At 35.2% G+C, this 19,806-nt stretch overlaps 1 protein-coding gene and 1 long non-coding RNA gene across 22 annotated transcripts; one reads left to right on the top strand and one right to left on the bottom strand.

Moving 5' to 3' along the window:
- The first annotated feature begins 79 nt into the window (after nt 1-79).
- Nucleotides 80-14,083, top strand: LOC142161915 (uncharacterized). Of its 20 annotated transcripts, none has more exons than XR_012693648.1 (5): nt 80-238; nt 2,677-2,749; nt 4,108-4,280; nt 9,418-9,877; nt 10,005-14,083. It is a non-coding gene; the product is annotated as an uncharacterized LOC142161915 (long non-coding RNA). The 20 variants fall into 20 exon arrangements; XR_012693654.1 differs by having other exon boundaries at nt 81-238; nt 9,750-9,877; nt 11,422-14,083; XR_012693652.1 differs by having other exon boundaries at nt 81-238; nt 9,750-9,877.
- On the bottom strand, nt 2,756-18,805 carry LOC107780420 (MADS-box transcription factor 23-like). 2 transcript variants are annotated; one of them, XM_016600963.2, is made up of 9 exons: nt 18,682-18,805; nt 17,834-18,088; nt 14,842-14,920; nt 6,376-6,437; nt 4,705-4,804; nt 4,570-4,611; nt 4,405-4,488; nt 4,117-4,271; nt 2,756-4,007 (listed from the first exon to the last, which is right to left on the bottom strand). In XM_016600963.2, exons 2-9 carry the CDS (start codon nt 18,013-18,015, stop codon nt 3,992-3,994), a joined length of 720 nt encoding a protein of 239 aa, XP_016456449.1. In that variant the 5' UTR covers nt 18,016-18,088; nt 18,682-18,805; the 3' UTR covers nt 2,756-3,991. The 2 variants fall into 2 exon arrangements, with proteins under 2 accessions (XP_016456449.1, XP_075074089.1); XM_075217988.1 differs by having other exon boundaries at nt 4,447-4,488.
- Nucleotides 18,806-19,806: the final 1,001 nt, after the last annotated feature.

The following is a 19,806-nucleotide window of genomic DNA, read 5'->3' as shown; positions in this document are numbered from 1 at the left end:
AATGACAAAAGAGCCCCTTGCTGATGAGCAGAAAAAAACCTTCCTTTTTTTTTTCTGCAATATTTTAATACCTCTGTCGATTTGATCCTCCAGATATTTTCTTCTCTCTCCTCCATTCTTCCACTTTCTTCTACCAAATTCATTCATTCACAAATGCCACTGCGTTCAGAATGAGGTCATTCCTTGCTGTTTGTGCGTTCAACTAAAGCTCTTCTCTCGGGCATGACGTCGACGACAGGTACGGTTGTAACTTACATGCATTACGCAACAGCGATCTTTCATTTTCCTTGCTCTTGAATCTTCTTAATTTTTGTTTCTTCGTATGGGTGCTGAATTTCTTGCTTCGTGACACGTTAACAAGCCCTCTTAGACAATCTATTTTCCTTCCTGTCTTTAGGGGTGTAGTCGGATCGGTTGTTTTTTTTCTTTTTTTTTCATGCTGGAGTATAATTATTGTTTTGAAGATGGCACCTGTTGTTGCAAGTTGAGATCTTTTTGTAGATGCAAGTCGTTTTTAGACAAAGAAGTCTATTTGTTTTGTTCTTGGATCCTAGTCATTAATTGTTGGAATACCAGCAGCAAGACCAAACATCATGTTCTTTTACTTTATTTTTAAATTCACTGCTTTATTTTGAATAGCTTTTAATGATCATTGATATGGAGCTGTATTGGTTGTGTTATTGCCCATATGACCACATAGTCATTTTTCCTATGCTAGTACATTTGATTCTGGAAGGGATCCTCGGTAAAGTTCTCCGGTGATGGGTTCGAGCCGTGGAAGTAGCCACTAATGCTTGCATTAGGGTAGACTGTCTACATTACACCTCTATGGGTGCGGCCCTTCCCCGGACCCTGCGTAAATGCGGGATGCTTTGTGCACCGGGCTGCTCCTTTAATACATCTGATTCTGAATTAAAATCAGGGAGTGGTCCAATAGTTTGCCTTCTTCTACTGAATAGGATTCTTTTGCTAATACATGTTGAACCAAAAGAAACTTAAAGAAGCTGAGATGTCATTCCTTTTCGATTAATTGTAGTGCTTATTGCTTTATATGCTTTCTAGACTGTTGACCTTCAGCTAGGTTTCAGGATTATCTGCTTTTCTGCTCTTTATAGGAGTTATGTTAGGATGCAAATGAGTTCAGGAACATTATATATCTTGTGGAAAGCTGGGATATGCAACAATGATTGACAATTTTGTTGTTCTTGAGACCGTGAGCATGTCATGTTTGCACAGTTACTGATGTATTTTAAGTTTTTGTTCTATAGATTTATTGTCCCATGTTCCACATCATGGTATTAACATTTTCATACTTTTCTAGCTTATCACGTTGAAGATATAAATTGCCTATCGGCTATTACTATATTTGCATACATTGGCCAGTTAGATTATCATTAAAGTCCAATTAAAAATTTGGTAAACTATAAGACCTAAAGGAGGTGATGTATTGCACAGAAAATACATGATATATACATAACTGAATGATTAATCACAGAAACTTATTTATCAACCACATTAAGCAACTACAACTAGTGAATAACCTTTAACTTTTAAGCTACCAACACATGTAGCAAGTACCCGCGAATATTAATTCATTTATCAAGTTCCTTCTTAATCTTGATTAATGTGTTGGTGAGGAGGCCAACTATAGAGTTTTGCTTGTTTTCTCGATTTAATTAGGTGGTTAACATATCATGCAACTATAATGTGCAGTGAGTTGGTTTTGTTATTATGGTGGAGAAGAACAAGACCAGTTAGCTGAAAGTGTACTTCAAATAGTCGTATAATTGTGATTTAGTGGTTTTGGGAGTGGTGGATGTTTGTCAAGTCCAAATTTAAATGAGTTCCAGATTTCTTCCAAGTGGATCAGATTGGGTGGTTTAAGCGGAGTTTAGGTCTACGAAAAGGTCACTTTATCACTGCTTCACACTCTTGCTTGAACATGAATCTTGAGGGCACCATCATGGCCAATTACTTTGGGCTTCGTGAGTGGTCCTTTGCCTGAGCATTGAAAGGATGAGCTGTGGGAGGATGACAGGTGGCTGTTTGTGTCCAGTGAATGGCAAAATATACTTGGCTCATACAATGTATAAGCATGAAGGTTAACAGTTAAGAATAAACTGATTTTATTGAAAAGAAATGTGGGTGGGAAACACTATGGTGGCTAGGAAAACCCTAACTTCTCTTGCTCACAACTCTTTTATCCTTTTATCCTTTTTCCATTGACTTTTTCTTACTTCAATCTCAAGGCATTGTCGCCTTGGATTCCGAGATGGCTGCTTTTATCACCAAACCTGAGATATGCAGGCTATAGACAAGGTGGACTTAAAAGAGAGGTAGCTAAATGGCAAATTCTCTCGTTAGGTGGCAAATGTTGTCACTTCTCTTGTTTTAGGTTTAGTATATAACAAAATAGTACATTTATTTTACCTCTTTACACTTATTTTCTCGTAATAGAAACATATTCCAAATTTGATTTGTTACATGATTAAATCAGAAAAGGCATTCTTGGAATCTGAGAAATATGTGTAATTTTAGGAGATGCTTAAATATTGACTAAATTAGGACCTGTTTTTTTTTTCTATTTCTTATTCTAAACCAATTTGAGGTCAGAGCTTTTCCAAATTTGGCGTATTTCTTTTGCGGAAGTCTCAATTCTCAATTCTCAATTTGCAGGGCAACTTTGGGATGAGAGAACTTGCACCAACTGCCATTGGTCCTTTTGTATATTGTATAGATGTCCCAAAAGGTAAAACCTCCTTTGCTGGTGATCCTTTTCTTTGTATTTGATCACAACTTCGTTTTAGATTTACCTTTTGCTGTGCAGTTGCATTTACTAATGAAATTCATAGGACTTCTTTTCCTGTTCTTTTCCTTCTCTTTTTCTTCCTCCTAGGTGAACTGAAAATTTTGATAAATTCTCTCTGTAATTGCTCTCAACTCCCAGCCTAAGTTTCAGTTAGCCAAATGTAGCAACTTTGCATGTAGCTGTTTAGTGAATAGTGATAGCCAATCTTCACTGCAGGCTTAAGGCTGAGTTAGCTAAAGTAGAAACATGTCTAAGCTTATGTTAGTTTCTACTCGTTCAAAGTTTATTCTACTGTAGAGTCATGTCTGGAGTTAAAATTGCTGCTCTTCTTAGTCTGAATTGGCTGATATAAAAAGTTGTGTGATGAATTAGTATATTTTGTCCGACTTCCCAATTTAACAGGGTTCAGAGGTTCTTAAAGCTTCATGTGCTTAATTATATGTAGGCACTGTCAGTTCTTATCACAATTGAAACTTGTTAATGAATACTTATGGAATGGACCTAATGTTAATATTCCTTTGTCATATTTTGTGTTTTCAGCAATATTTTCCTATTTCACTTAGTTTGACAGAAAAATTAGGTTAACTGATAGGATTTTGGCAATTGCAGTAGTTGTGGTAATCTCTATGTAATAATTTGCAAGGTAGTGCATTACTAGTATCTTAAAGCCTTCTCTGTTTGATCATTGCCATTAAGCCATAAGATGAGCATTCTCACAAATAAATTGATAACCTTCCTATTATCAAATTCAAAATTTTCTAGAGAGTCATTATCTTAAGGGGCTCTTGAGTATAGATGTGAAAGTTAGCCTTGGAACCCAAAAAAGTTTTCTCTGAGCTTGATGCATCCCTGTACAGTTCCATGAGATCATATCTTATTTTGAGTCATCCTGGATAGGAGGCACTAATCACAGGCTCATTTAACATGCGTAGTGAAGCAAACCCTGATATGTGATAATTGCCACAATTTTATTCTTAGTTTAAGTTAACATTACTTTACATAGATAATTTCTGCATGTTTACAGCAATCAATAATCACAAAACTATCCAATATCTAGGCAGAGCTGAATGCGCACTCAGGCTTGATGAACTTCTTTCTTCTAGCTTGATCAAGAATGGGATGCATAGAAGTATCTCTTAGCTATAGGGCTAGTTGAGAAAACAGAGAGTGTCAGTCTTCTGTCTAATGCAGTTGTAACCTGTTTTCAATGTTATAGTGGTAGAATTAGTGTCACATTTTCTCTTTTGCCCTCTGTGGAGAGAGGATAGAGACTGAAAGATAACTAATTCTTCTGATAGAAAATTTACCCAAGCTGCATGACGCTTGTTGCTGTTTCACTCTTCTGTGTTTGTGGCTGGCTTAGCTGGAGACTAATTGGTGCATGTACATCATATCCATTGCTGATTGCATGTGTGGCCTGAACACCCCCATTTGGTTCACTTCCAAATCCTTCTTCAGAAACCTGGAATAGGTAACTTCTCCTTTAGATAAGGTCAAGGATATCTATGCTTGTGGTAGAAGACTAAAATGTAAAATCAAAATTTTATGGTACATCTTGAAACAACAAGTGGAGGCAATATTCTCTAAATATATACCTTTTTCCTCAATTCTGTATTCTCTTGTCGAATGAGGTTTACCTTTTTGTAGAGTTCTATATTTTCTTGATGAATAAGATTGCCCTGCAGATGCAATATTAATCATCCGGGTACCAAAATTTAAAGACGAGAATTGGGAAGTTGTGATAGTTTATCTAGTAGAACCTTCTGATTTAATTCTCTGATTTCATCAGTCAAAATCTGCTCCTGCAAGAAAAAGTAATACATTCAGGATAAGTCGTAGACTATATAAACATAAGTTTCATGACCACAAAAGAATTTTACAAGTGTGGATTTTACCTTTTGCTTTCGAACGCCTTTCAAACTCATTTCAAGTTGGTTTTCAAGATTTGTTAGATCTTTGATGCCGAGTCCAGAAAGTTCTTCACCCAGAAGCCGCCTGTGGTTCATAAAAGAAAGGGATTAGTTAAAATATTTCTCCCTTAGCAGCTTAGCTTACTAAGCTAGATCTCAGACATTGAAATATACATGTTTTATATTTATTCGATTGCATGTTAAGCATGCCGACAAGCTCGGATACGTTGCTACAGAAGGGGATGTTCATCTTAATATTTTTTATAGTTATTCTTCTCTCCTCCAAGAGTAGTTCACAGAAAAACATGGAAGAAAACAAACAATCTAAAAAGAGAAAAACATGGAGAAAACATTGCAAATTCAAATCGTGGATGTCTTTTTTCGTTAGTAATCCTTAGATTTTTTTAAAATTTTGTTTTGGGCACTTTGCAAGTTCTTCTGGATCGACTTAATTTTATGATATTTGAGTTTGACTAGGTTTTTAGCTTTTTAGTCAAATTTTGGTGTCTACATTTATTGTTATAGTTCTTGTTACTAGCAATCAATCGCTAGCAACTTCAGCAGTAGAAAATTATTTTACTCGGTTCAGAGGGCACTTCTAACTTTAGTTGTCCCCAAGAGATGCTAGGAGTGTATCTTATAACCTCTAAATTAAATAATCATGGCATCTTTGTGTTGTTCTGTTTTCCCAGTCTTTGCTCTAAACCATAAATTTGACCATAAGCTTCAAGAAACCTGAATTACTCTAATGCTTGTGAGAAATAAACCTTAAAACAAAATCAGTATGCAGCATCTATTCTTTTTTGTTCTGTTTCCAATCTTTTATTGGCCCCAAGTGTACAGACTATGATAAGAAGAAGCTTTGAGAAACCTGTCACCTTACTCAAAAAAAGGAAAAAGAAAAAAAAAGAAGCTTTGAGAAACCTTAAACTGTTTCAAACACTAGAAAAGAGCCCCTAAAAGTCCTTGCATATTCAACTGAAAACACCAGCAATAGCTGGGGATAAGTAGGTGTAGATGACTGTATAAAAATATTCGATTGGTGAAATATCATAGCTATTTTCTCAGAAACATGATGAAGAAATTTTTATGATGTTTTTAGAAATCCTGGTTAATTACCCAAAATGGCATTTATTTGTGTATGAAGCAAAAGCAATAATGGATTTGATCGTTGATTGGATTTGTCAAGTGCTCATATTACTTAAACTTTATCTCCAATAAAAGTTTTAACTTTTTTATGCATAGAAACTTATAAGAACATAAAGTAAGCAAAAAAAAAAACATGAATTAACAATCTATCTTGGAGAACTAGAATAAATAAATAAATGTTTGCTCTCTAGCAGTTAACTCAGGCGAGTTAGTTTTGACGATTCACAATCCTGAATTCGAGTCTCATTGCTATCCTTCATGGAATGATTTGTTATGTACTTGATCCACTAGACAAAGAAAAGCTGACATGTGAGGGTCATGTTAAGATATAATTAGAAAATGTGTCCACTATAATAATTTTCACATAAGTCAACAGATTAAAAGATATCAAATTGCTCAATTTATAGTGTATAAAGGTATCACATTATTCAATCTATAGTGTGTACAATAAAAGATCATGTGGCATAGAGAGGCATGTAAAAGATATACCTTGTCAAATCAATTTACCTGTGATTTTCTTGCAAGTAATGCAGTTGTTGCCTCAAACTTGCTACTTCCCTTTGCCAAAACTAGCCAAAACCAAGAAAAGAAAGAAAAATAAGAAAAAGAAAAAAGTATAGTGCTTAGAAGATGAAATTAGAAGGCTTAATCATTCCTGAGATGGAATCAGGTAGATATTGCTTTGATCTTTCTTTGTAGTGCTTGATGATTATTGCAACCCATGATAAATTCAACCATTCAAGAAAAGTACTTTAGGATGATGAAAGCCACATATCAGATGTAGAACGTTCTTAGTTCTGTTTCAACTATGATTCAAGCTAAAACTAGACGGGCTCAACTATATCTATGTAGCATTTTTTCCGTAACATAGAAGTTTATAGAAAGCAAATACATTCATCTGAATTTGGATCTTGATCATTCATCTTTGCGACACTCATCTTGTGGGTACTTGGAGCATTTAGAGGCCTACATTTACTCCCATGTATGTAATATTGCTGGTCTTACAATCGTTTTATAGAATTTGCATTTCACTTTGGTAGGTATCCTTCTATTACATAATACTCCAGTAGCAAATGTCCACTTGAACCACTCTATTTTGATTCGATGTGTAACATCCCCATCTATTGTGCCGTTCTCTTGGAACATCAAGCCTAGATATATGAATTGGTTGCATTTAAACCTTGCAATCTCGTTTGGTCTCACCTCAACTTCACTCTTCTTATGCGGGTTAAACCTGTAATGCATGTCTTAATTTTACTTATCCTAAAACTTTTACTCTTTAGAGTGCGTATCAGAAGTTCAAGTTTTGGTTGATATCCTTGATGGTTTCGTCAATTAGCACAATGTCGTTTGCAAATAGCATGTGTAATGGAACCTCAATCTGTATAGTGTGAGTTATCTCATCCATAAATAGGGTAAACAAGGCTCAATGCCTGTTCTTGGTGTGAACACATGGTTATGGGAAAATCTTTGTATCTCCTACTACTGCTCTCACACTGGCGACGACTATTTCATATATCATTTATGACATTATAAATTTAATATGAGTTCCTTTCTTCTCCATCACCCACCAGAAGCTTTTCTTGGCACTCTTATCATTCGCTTTCTCTAAGTCAATAACACTATGTCTAGATTCTTCCTCTGGCAATAAATTTTCACGAATCTTCTTAGCATATAGCCTTCGTTGTATATCTAGCCAAAAATGGTTCTACATTACTTTTAGAGTGTCCCCAAGTCTATGCTCTATCACTCTTTTCCAAAATTTCATAGCACGCTTCATACTTTTAATACCACGATAGTTTGCAAATGTTACGGATGGGTGGAGGGAGGAGGGAATGATGTTGCGGAAGGAAAGAAGAAGGATCCTGTTAAGGAGTGGGGAAAATAATTTGGTTTCCAAGCAGGGGCGGATCTATGTAATGAACTGGGGCTGGTACGCCACCCTGTCGCTTGGGTAAAATCTTATATATGTATTGCTATTTTCCTCAAAATATTAACATAAATAACGGGTGGCAACCCAAGTAACAAAATGACTGTAGGTGCCACAGTAAAACAACTGAAACCTCACATACAAAGCCTTGGATTGAGACTCTCTAGGTTGTGGTCCTAGTTGTTCTCTTGTTGCTTTTTTCCATTTTCTTTCTTTTCTTTATGCTCCTTTTCTTAATTTCTTTTAATTTCTTCATCTTTGTTACTCACGTTTGTACAATCCCATTTTTATTGTTTATTTAAATTGTATATTTGCTTCCTTTGTATTTTTTTAGATCTTTATTAATTTTAGAAAAAAGTTTAGAGTGATGCATCAAAGACATAGTATTAATTGTTGTGTATTTTTTAATCACATTATCCAAATAGAATTTGAATAGAGAGAATTAGACCGAATTAGACAAAACTTATTCGGTTTTTTTTTTTTATCACAAATTCATTTATGCATAAAAAATCTTCTAAATTGAATTGAAGTTATTCAAAATGGACCGAACCAAATTAATCGAAAACGGATCGAATCGACTAATTGTACATCCAAAATTCAATCTCATCACTAGTGGTCGGTTCGCATTAAAAGCAGTGGCACCCGTAGCCATCAAATCCAGGATCTGTCTCTGTAATCCCAAGGGGTGAGGGTTGGAATTGTAGAGTGGGAAAGGTTGGGGGAAAAAGGTGCATGAGGACGGTCAAGGACTGACGTGGAGGTGGGTGGGTTGGGGAAAGCAGAAGTTGGACCTGGAAGAAAGGTTTAAGAGGGGGAGATTGAGGAAAAGAAATGAGAGAAGGGCTTGTCCTCTATTTGTATGTGAACCTTTTGCCTCTTATACTGACCTAGATTAATAGTTATCTGCTGATCAGTTTTGTAGTCTCTTAAGATTAATATTAATGTACCTAAGCTAAAAATTGGGGGAGATAAACCTTATCAGGTGAACAGTCTGTAAGAAATGACTCCTAATCTTCAGGAAGCAAGAAAGAAACCTCTGTTACAATTGCTCAACATGGTTTAAGAATTAACTTCTCACAAAATTTACATATGCATTCTTGGTCTTTCAGCACCTTAGACATTTGGGATATTTGGTCAACTAATCATCTATTGGGGACCTGTGATTATCACGGGTATTGAGGAAGTTTACTGCCCTAGGAATGACTGTGGAATAATGAGCAATGAATTATATAGAATGAGAGGAGGTTTTCCCTTCTTATTTGCATGCTAGGGGCATTTGCTATTTGTCCTATGTGAGTACCGGCCCATTTAGTAATCTTGTCCTCACCGGATTGAGTTAATTAATCTTGTCGAGAATAAGTGCATACGAAGTTACATATCCTATCATCTGCGCAATCCATGTACCAAGTGGACCCTGGTCTTCAGGGAGAAAGAAGCATTTATTGCAATTGCTGAGCCTGGTTGTAGAAATCATCTCTTAGCCAGCAACTCCATCTGCATCGTTGTGCGTCAGCACTTTAGACAGTTGGATCTCTGAGATTTTAATTAAGCATCTCTTCGACCTGTAGTCTCCCTGCTCAATTTTCTAATTAGGAAACTTGACACCCTTTTTTGAACAGGTACAATGGAACTTGACACCCTTGTTTGATGATAGAGATCAACTAGCAGTAAACGATGTACGGCAAAAATGTATCGTGTCTTAGTTTTTCCATAGCAATAAGAAACAAACTCTTTAGCGATGAACGTCTGAAGATAGCACACACATTGGTTGGGGTTGATATTGCCTTTCAGGCTGGAAGGATGCAATTTTTAAACTTTTACCATTGGCAATTTAATGACGGATTCGTAGTGAGATTGAAGTCCTAGAAGAATATAGAGCTCCTGTGGATGGATTATGAACTTGATATGTATGTGAACATTTTCATTTGTGTTCATGTCCTTTTACTCTCAGGTTATCCTCCTCAGATGGTCAAGGGTGTTTTTTTCCAACCGGAATGACTGCTTCAGGAATCATTGCAAGACTTTCCTAACGCCCTTGCTTGTCTCCAGCCTTAGAAAACCATGAATCCACATTCCATGGTATGTTTTGATTAATCATGCCCTTGGTCATTGACATATATTTGGATTTTATGGAGCACCTGAACTTTTACTTTCTTGTTATTTGAAATTTCTGATAATACTTATTCCCTCACTGCCTTTTTCCCAGTTGGATGCCTTTTATGCTATCCTCATTGACCCATCGGTAAGTCAAGGATGGTTACCTGAGATGTCCGTCAGCTCTGGTGAGGGATCGGTTGTAGATATAAACATGTAACACTGGAGAGACCTCTTTTGGCAAAGAATTATACCACAAAGCCCCAACTAGGTACTACCACTTATAGGAGTCTTCTTTGCTAGTAGAATGCCCCCATGAGAAGAAAGAATAGTGGGATGCTCACGCTCTCGTTGGACGCTATCCTCATTGACCCATCGGTAAGTCAAGGATGGTTACCTGAGATGTCCGTCAGCTCTGGTGAGGGATCGGTTGTAGATATAAACATGTAACACTGGAGAGACCTCTTTTGGCAAAGAATTATACCACAAAGCCCCAACTAGGTACTACCACTTATAGGAGTCTTCTTTGCTAGTAGAATGCCCCCATGAGAAGAAAGAATAGTGGGATGCTCACGCTCTCGTTGGACGTGACAGTCAGTTACAGTGGGTAAACTAACCAAGGGAATAGATGCTAACTTGAGAGCACAAAAGTCTGATTTAGCACCAGTGAAGGATTAGGTCATATCTGAGATGCAATACCAGGGTGCTAGTTTGAGGCAGAAGACCAGGATACTCAGGTTCAGGTTATTTATTAGATATGTTAGGTTCCATTTGTTGAATTATCACATGAATTTGCTCCATGAACTATGCTCCCTAGATGGTGAAGACTAGTTATCTTTATAACTTAATTACGGTATCCATGGATAGGAATTCAAACTTAGGTTTTCCATATAATTTAATCTATAAATAGTTGCGATGTTGAGCAAATTGTCATAATGTGAAACTTAGGACCTCTGGTAGGGTTTTCAATCGCTAAACTTGTGTAGACATTTCATCCAACTGAGTTTTTGTATTTTGTGTTTGTGGAATGGCTATGCTATTGATACGGTGAACACCAAAATCTCCTCACGATATATTCCTTTTTGAAAATTTTATATTGCTTACCTTTGAGAGTAGATCCTATATCGATTTAGGTGGGGTTGAGACATCTTCCATTCTCTCCTCTGATATAGAGATCTGCAATTTTAAAGCATTCTCTGTTAGACAAACGAACTATCCTCTAATGGAATTTGTTAAAATGGTGTCTCATCTGGACCTTAAACCTATAGCATTGCAGATGTCTTTTTGGGATTTCACTTCATTCTTCTGCAAATGCAAATTAAAGAGGCATTAGATCCCGGTTTCAGAGCAGAATGGATATATAGGAATCATATAGCCGGCCTCAACTGATTTTGGATTATGGTTTAGTTGATTAATTAGATCATGGATTCAGCTTATGCAGATATAAACAAACTCTAAATTCCGGCTTATCATGTCAAGACCATCATATTCCTTCTTCTGCTTGTTAGCCTAATTATCTCATCTGGCAGGCGGATTCCTCTAGGTTATATTCTCTTATCAGTGGACATGGTGGAGTGGAACTAAACTGTAACGGGTGAGCATTACTAGTTTTATCGCCGCGTTATTCTCCAGTGACCTCCCTCATTTCAGGCATCATGACTGTTTGATGGCTGACTTTTGGTCTCAAACTAGTGTACCATAAACTGGGGAAAAAGAACCGGTATCAGTTTGTTCCTGCACTATTCGTCTGGGATAAACTATTCCAATTTCCAGCATGCATCTGTTTGATTCGGTATGGTATTTCTTGTGGTTTATCTTTCTGCTTATATAGAACTTGTTGAAACAACAAATGCTGCATCAGCAAGAATCTATAAGTGTCTCTGGTGATGATGACAGATGACCTGAATCAAATATGTGATAAGTGGTATATTAAGTAGATGGAAGTATCTGCCATGCTGAATAACTCTAAGATAATAGTAATTACCACATAGATTAAGAGTTGATACTTATGGCACTTTTACTTACTATTAGGAAGGAGGATTGGAAAAACTTCCTTTAAACAGGTTCAAATCTGCTATTTGGAATTCAGACAATACATGAAGCAGAGTGTAGCGGAGACTTTAAGGGAATTCAACACACCGCTCTTGGATTTTTCAGGTTAGTAGTGGAAACATGTAGGTAAATATGGATCTCGACTTTGAGAAGAGAGCTTGTTAGTTATTCTAGGTTGGATTTCTGCTTTCAGTATATTATAGATGATTATAGAGGACTTACTGAATTTGTTTAGGTTCCATCAAAGTAGTTCACTAGTATGGCATAGAATAGCAAAGATGTTGCAATTCATGATTCAATCCTTCGATTTGAACAAGTATAACTTGTTTTGGAACTCTGGATGAGCGTGGAATTAGGTTACAATAGGCTACAATTATGAATTAATTGGCATCGGAATAAACCCTACCGTAAGTCCTAATTTGTGCTAATAAAGCATTAATCCTACAGAGGAATGCAACACCTTTTGGGATCAAAGCATAATTCCAAAATCCTTTTCAAACTAGTTACCATTTAACTTTCTTTATATCTTTATGAGATACAGCATTTGACACACAATTTGCTTCATGCTTATAGAAATCTTATAAGAGTAACTGAGTGGCTGTGTTAGCATATGAGCCTGTAGGATTTGATTCCACTTGATCGGACTGCTCCAAGGAAAGAACAGGAATCAAGTATTTGACTGGAGTTAAACCCAAAGTTTATCGATTTTCCTAGTGCCCTTCAACACAAACAGGGAGAGTGAGCATAGCACGAGGAAATGATACTAGTGCCCATACAACACAAACACAGGTCTCCATCCCCCTTTATGTCACTAAATCGTCTCATCAACATCAATTGACAACACATCATAAATAGAACTAATGAGTCTGAGATATATTTGCATTGGAAGAAGGTTACCGGTCAATGGTTACTATAGATGCTTGAAGTGACTAATTCGGAGGAAGCAGGTTGTTGTCTCGAGCTAGTATAAGAACCGAAACATGGAGCAGGAAAATATGGACAACAAGATAAGCATCTATTCAGGACGCAAAGAGACTAGGAATCAGCCAACAACGAATAAGCAGGAATAACAGGGCAAAGGAGAATAACAAGAAGATAGCAGAACCACGGAACAAGATACATGAGAGGATGCACAACCAGAGTATGGAAGTGGAAAAGATAAAAGAGTACCAACCAACACATGAAGTTTCCAGAATAGTGTAGCACTGCACCACAAGTACGTGAAATCTTATAAAGGATAGTTTTCTTTTAATTGATAAAATTCCCCAGCAGGCAGAGAGAAAATGAAGCAGTGAAGGCAAAACAACCAGGACATCAACAAAGTGAAGGATATTTCCCCTTCTCACCCAGTCACTATGGTGCACAACCAAGATTCGGTTTATCCTTTCTCTGTGAGCTTGCTGACTTACATTTCGTGTTTTAGCTTTTGCATTCTTAATGCATACATGAAATTTACATAGGTGGATCCTGTGCTTTTGAAACTTTTTGCAAGAACTCCGTCGGCCATGATAAAGATGGGGTGAACTCGAGATAAAGGAATGGGAAAAAGCTGACAACATAATACTGGGTTAGTTTGGGCATAAGCCTAACCTTGATCATCATGAAAACTTTTTTGACCCTCCCTAAATCCTACTGGGTAAGCCTTCGACTGGGCTTGCTTGAAAATCCTGCTCAAAAACCTTGTGTTGGTTTTGAAGATATTGTATTTGCTTTAATCTAGTCACACCTTGACCATGTGTGAGATCAAGAGCTATTATACCTCTAAAAGGAAATGAAGCTACAGCTAACTTGCCATCATCAACTATTGTCAAACAGAATGGTGCAGCTCTTGTTTTATAATGGAGCCTACAAGTGCTCTTTCTGGGCTTCTCTTACAGCACTGCCAGGAAAACAAATATTGAGGTCATTGTGTCTAATCTGATTTACAACCTTCCAGATTTAATTCCTCTCTCATTTATGTTCCTTCTGAAACCAGTCAAGATAATGGTTGTATAGTTGTATTTAAGGAAAGTTTACTTGCACTCAGGTGTTTATGTCAATCAAAGTTAACTTTGAAGGAAACATTTTGTCACAAATTGATGTGACAATACGTATTGGTTGTGACAAAAAATTACATGAAAGACCAATATTATGCTTTTATTGATTTGATGTAAATGCTAGGTGTTAATAAGTTTTTTCCCTATCCTTCGCCCGACTACTGATTAATCAAAAGTACTTGTAACATAAAGTAACATGAAATCATTTAACAATCGATTTTCTCAAAAGCTAGAGTTAAGGGCAAGCGGTTTATTTGAAAAAGAGGTCAATATCACAGTGGATTAATGACTGTTCCAATCTTGACTGAAAGCGTGCATCATTCAAATTAGTTTCTAAAGATATCACTTGGAACATTTAAAAATGAATCATCTTTTTAAATTCTGGCCTTATAATATCTTTTATTGAGATTTGGGTAGAAAAAGTTTGAGGGAATAACTAAAACTCTGATGAGTTACTCAATATATATACATATTTAATGGAGGATGTCAAGGTTTTTAATATCCCACAATGGATATACAAGATCATTTAAAAAGGGTAAATAGCATAGAATACTTAATCCATGATCTTAAAGATGGAAGTTTAGATATTCTTTGACATAGAATGAGAGCAGACTTTTCCTAAATCCAAAAGGGTATATGCACTCGCAATTCTCCATTAACATTCACTTGTGAAGACAAAAATGGAGTCCATTTTATACTGCCAATGTGTATGCATGAGTTAAATTCCTGTGTTAAACTAGTTATCTGCGGGCCAAAATAAAACTATACATATGATTCTGCATTTGCAAGTCCATTATTCCATCAAAGGGATTCTATTTAGGCAATTCATAAGCAGATTTAAATATAATTAAAGAGCTATACCTTGACCCCTGACATAGGACTCATGAGGTTATGATGCTCCTCCTTCATCTTGTTGTATCTATCAATTATAGCCATCATGCTGGTAAAATAGCCAAATACAATTGTGTCAAGAGTTTAACTTCTCACACTAATTGCTTATCATGTCACTTAAAAGATAACTATTGTAATTAACTATCCATGCATAATAAGCAGGACTAATAAGACAGGTATTTCGCCACAATACACTAATAGTTTACAAATTTTTTATATTGTCACTGTGAATGAGTTAAACTCATATGTTAAACTAGTCATCCGCGCCCCATATTAAACTATACATATGATTCTGCACTGTGAGTCCAATAAGACTAAATTCTATTTAGGCAATTTAGAAGCAAATATACACATAATTAAAGTGAAGCACAAAGTAACATGCATCCCGTTTGTTAGTTTATTAGTACAGTCAAACTTCTCTATAATAGCCTCGTTTGTTCCGAATATTTTTGGATGTTATAGCGAAGTGTTGTTATAGATCAGAGAACATATATTATAACATAATATGAAAATTAGTTTCAAAAAAGCTTAGCGTTTATAGTTAAGTGTTATTATATAGGGATGCTTGATATGGGATTAACTCGACAAGATCAAGGACACGAATTGTATTAATTGTACTAAATCTTATATGCCTTTATTCTACCCCCGGCCCTAATCATTAAGCCAAATGACACCTTAGGGTTTATGTGAAGACTGAAGACTGAAGAGAGAACAACAATATTGAGAGTTATCCATATATGCACCAAATACAATACAATAGAGATAGTTATCACTGCAGAGCTTTAAACCAAATTTTAAAGTGCGAACACATTTGCAAATATTACTACTCCTATCAATCGTTCACATATAGTGGTGGTAAAGTGGATAAAAAAAAATTACACGTCCATATTATCTACTAAAATATAGGTTGGATAATGAACTTTTAAAAAATGGGTCAATATTATCCACTTAAAAAAAAGATAATCAATGAGTTTAACTTTTACATTTACAAAGGCTCAAACTGGAGTTTCTTAAGTTTGGGAGACTAGGAATTCTCCCAAAAGTGATCATATTCAAGAAGTCATGGATAATATGGATATCCATATTATCCGCCGGTTAACTCATTATTTATCCGTATTAAATAGGTATTTTTTCCTTCCTATACAATATTTGAATCTTATTTATTAAAATTGTACAACTTTTGTATATTACCCGCCCTAACCAAATTTTTCTTACAATTTATATACAATTCATTATTAGTGCCTTAAATTAAGAGATTCTTTGCTTGGAAAAGGGCGTAACTGAAGGGAACGAAGTTCAAATTATACTTTCATCTAAATAAGACTTCATCCAGCTATGTGTTAACTATTTTAAGTCATATTTTGCGCAACTCTTCTATCTCTTTGCCATAATTACCTATTTTAAAAAAAGAATTACGTATGGTACAATAGCATACAAATTAGAAATAAATTTAATACAAATTTAACATAAAATTCTATATATCTACAATAACATACATACTAAAAATAAATTTTATACAACTAATTATACAGTATACAACTTATCTACAACTTTCATACATCATTCTTAACCAGTTAAATACAACTACAATATCATACAACTTGAATAAAATTTTCATACAAATTTTATACAATATATCTTTTGTATGTATTTTGTATATAATTTGTATATATTTTGTATGTGGTATGTTCTTCTGCTTCTTCTTCAATTTCAATCTGAAAATCCAGCCAAATAAACTCTAATATTCACCAAATACCCTCAAAATCAAGATATAAAATCCATAAAAATATAAAAGTTTTTTTTTAAGTTAATCGATTAAAGAATTAAAAAAGTCAATTTAATCAAATATAAACTGAATGAGTAGCAGTAAACACCAAACAACAACAAATCCAGTGTAATCTCACAAATGGGGTCGGAGAGGATAATGTGTACGCAAACCTTACTCCTGCCTTGTGAAAGTAGAGAGGTTGTTTCCGATAGACCATCGGCTCTAATAGTTTCAATTGTTTGCAATAACACCCAATCCAAACAAAAATTATTTTATGAAAATCCGAATTTGAATTCTAAGCATTGAAGCTTTTTAATGGTTGTAAATAGTGGAGAGTCAAACACCTTTAAAATTTATTGATTAAAAATTTCAATTTGAATAATTCAGCCAAATAATTAATATACATCTACTGCTAGCTCACCATCAGAACTAACAAAAAAAGGGGAAGCTTAGAAAAGCGCCAAACCCCAGCCATGGCAAAATTCAAATCGATAAAAAATTAATCTCTTTCTTCGCCATAGTTAGAGCAAATTATGAGCTTTAGAAGAAAAAACCTTGTAGAAACAATGTAGAAAGAGGGTTGATTTCAAAGAGAGAAAGTGAAAAATCCTTTAGAAAGATTGGGGTTTGCCTGTAATTTTCTATAGAATTGCTGCATGTTGTTCCTCGACTCATTTTCTCAACATTAGGTTTGTATAGAATGGGCCAGAGCAGATAAAACACCTCGTGCATGATAGCCAAATTTAATCACTGGATTAAAAAGCAAAGCAAGTTCTAGATTTCTCTCAATATTTGAAAAACAAAACGGAAAAAAAAAAGAGAAATTATCGTAGCATGCATTTAAAAAATATGCACGTTGGAATCTTGACGCAGTAACAAAGGTTAATCCGCGATATCATCTGACTACTCTTTTTTCACATACAAAGTACAAACTGGAAAAGTACCAACTTGGTAATTTTATAAATAAAAAATAGCAGTAAATGGAAAGGTACCAAGTTGGTAATTTTTAAACAAAAAATTACAGAAAACGATAAGCAAGAAATACATGAATATATGAAATAGAGGCAGTACTACAGCAGCAAAAAATCCCATATCTCAGTCCAAACTTTTCCCAAAGAAAAGGAAGAATGCAAAAATTATATATCTCTAAGTTTAGGACCAAATTAAAATTAAAAATGTAAATTAATAACTAACCTGTTGCTGGAAAATTCATAGAGTTTTCCAGTACTGGAGAAAATAATAAGTCCAACTTCAGCATCACAAAGAATGGCTAACTCTTTAGCCTTCTTCAGCAGCCCATTTCTTCTCTTTGAGAAAGTCACTTGTCTGCTTGTTGTATTGTCAATCCTTTGAATCACAACTTTTCCTCTCCCCATATCTTCTAACTTTAATATATACTTTGATACTAATTATTATATCTACTTTAATTCGAGCTTCCTTAATCTTCCTCTGCAAAATCAATGAAAAAGGTCATTAATATATCTATATAGCTCAAAATATTAACTTATATAAAACATGAAACTAATTAAAAGGTAGAAGTATATATACGAAGAAATCATCGACATAGCTCGAGCTAAAATTAGAAAGCATTTGAGCTATCAAGAAAATACTAGATTAAAATACATCCATAATTAATTTGAGAATCTGATAAAATATACCCAACTTATTTGGAATTGAGACATAGTAGTTGTTACTATTGTAATATGATAAAACAACAAATGGGCAAAAGAAGAAGAGAAAACAAATTAAAGAGGCTAATAATTTTGAGATTTTGTAGGAAATTAGATAGAGTTGCATTTTTTCTTAATTATATCTAGGGTTTTGACCTTGCTTCTCTCCTCCCCTAGATCAATCAAAAGGGATAACAAAGAGCTAGAATAGTTACAAAAAGCTGATGGAAACAATTTTTGAAGAAATTAATCATCGGTAGCTTTAGCTAAAGTAGAAAGTTTTATGAACAATCAAGAACCACAAAAATAGAAATAAATACAAAATTATGTGAATTTGACAAACAAAAGTAAAAGAAGAAAAGAGCAGCTTACTAATTTGAGGGATTTTGATAGTAGATTAGACTTTAGAGAGAGAGAGAGAGAAGAGAAATACTGGTTTTAATTGAAAGTTTTATATGGAAAGCTTAGCTAAATGATGGTTTCCTTTTTTTTTTAGAGAAACCAGGAGCTTGTTTTGTACAACCCAAAACCACTTTAGCAATTTATCTTCCCCACTCTCGCGAGTACCTAATAATTGTTTTACTCGCTGACACCTGTTCATTTCAACTGCTTTGACGGCCTAATAGTACGGGTTTAAGGATCTGCTAAATTTACAGATTTGCCACATTGTGACAGCTTTCGAGAGGGCGAGTACCATCAATTCTGTACTTGAGAAATTGGGCTTATATGGTATCCTCGGAGTCTCAGAACGCTTTTGATTGAAGAAATACTTGAAACGTCTGTAGAGGTCGTTAGGACGTATAGATGACTGACAGGTGTCGACATAACAATGGCTTTACCATTTTGGAGGTCGTTTCCTTGTTCACTGACCTTTTATTTACTACCACTCGTAACATGTCTGAACTTTTGTTTGACCAGTTAAATCTTTTAGTAGAATAATTAAATAGGAAGAGTCAGGTGAATCCTAGCCATAGATAATTTATCCTAGATTTGAGATAGTAGATAAGAACAAACAAGCATAGCTGAACATGAAATTTAACGGTAGAAATAATTAAATCCTGTAATGTAAAAAAAGGATGGTAATTTTCATAGCATAGAATGATAATGAAGAATACATAGATAAAAAGGGTCACCGTTCTTGAATGAGGTTGACCCCCATACATTCGATATGATGACACCAATGGTGTATGTTGAGGATATGAGCTTCCTTTCTCCTTTCTCATTTCTCCTTTCTCCTTTCTCCTTTCTCCTTAACAAGGAGAAGAGATGAAGATCCTTCTTCCTCTCTGAAAAATGTCTGTGTGTATTCTTTCCCTTTTTTCGTTCTCTCACCTTGTATATATACTAGGTATTCTCATTTATACAATGGTCACTAGCCGGAGTACTTAAGTCTTTTTATTGTTTGACAGATTGACCTCCTGAAATACCGTAACATCCAATTCACCGTACAAGTGTTCTGAGTACACGAGCTCGGCCTTAGCCGAGGTGTTCGTCGCT

Source organism: Nicotiana tabacum, chromosome 7 (genome assembly GCF_000715075.1).
Source record: "Nicotiana tabacum cultivar K326 chromosome 7, ASM71507v2, whole genome shotgun sequence".
Lineage (NCBI taxonomy): Eukaryota > Viridiplantae > Streptophyta > Magnoliopsida > Solanales > Solanaceae > Nicotiana > Nicotiana tabacum.
The sequence above is the reverse complement of the archived record's forward strand: the minus strand, read 5'-3'. Positions and strand labels throughout refer to the sequence as shown.

What these genes read in the sequence shown, in the direction of transcription:
- LOC107780420 (XM_016600963.2), bottom strand. Translation starts at nt 18,015, where the DNA reads ATGGGGAGAGGAAAAGTTGTGATTCAAAGGATTGACAATACAACAAGC. An exon ending in TACTTGCAAGAAAATCACAG is followed by an intron (nt 4,805 to 6,375) that starts GTAAATTGATTT and finishes TATGAACCACAG; the next exon opens with GCGGCTTCTGGGTGAAGAAC. An exon ending in ATACAGAATTGAGGAAAAAG is followed by an intron (nt 4,272 to 4,404) that starts GTATATATTTAG and finishes TACCTATTCCAG; the next exon opens with GTTTCTGAAGAAGGATTTGG.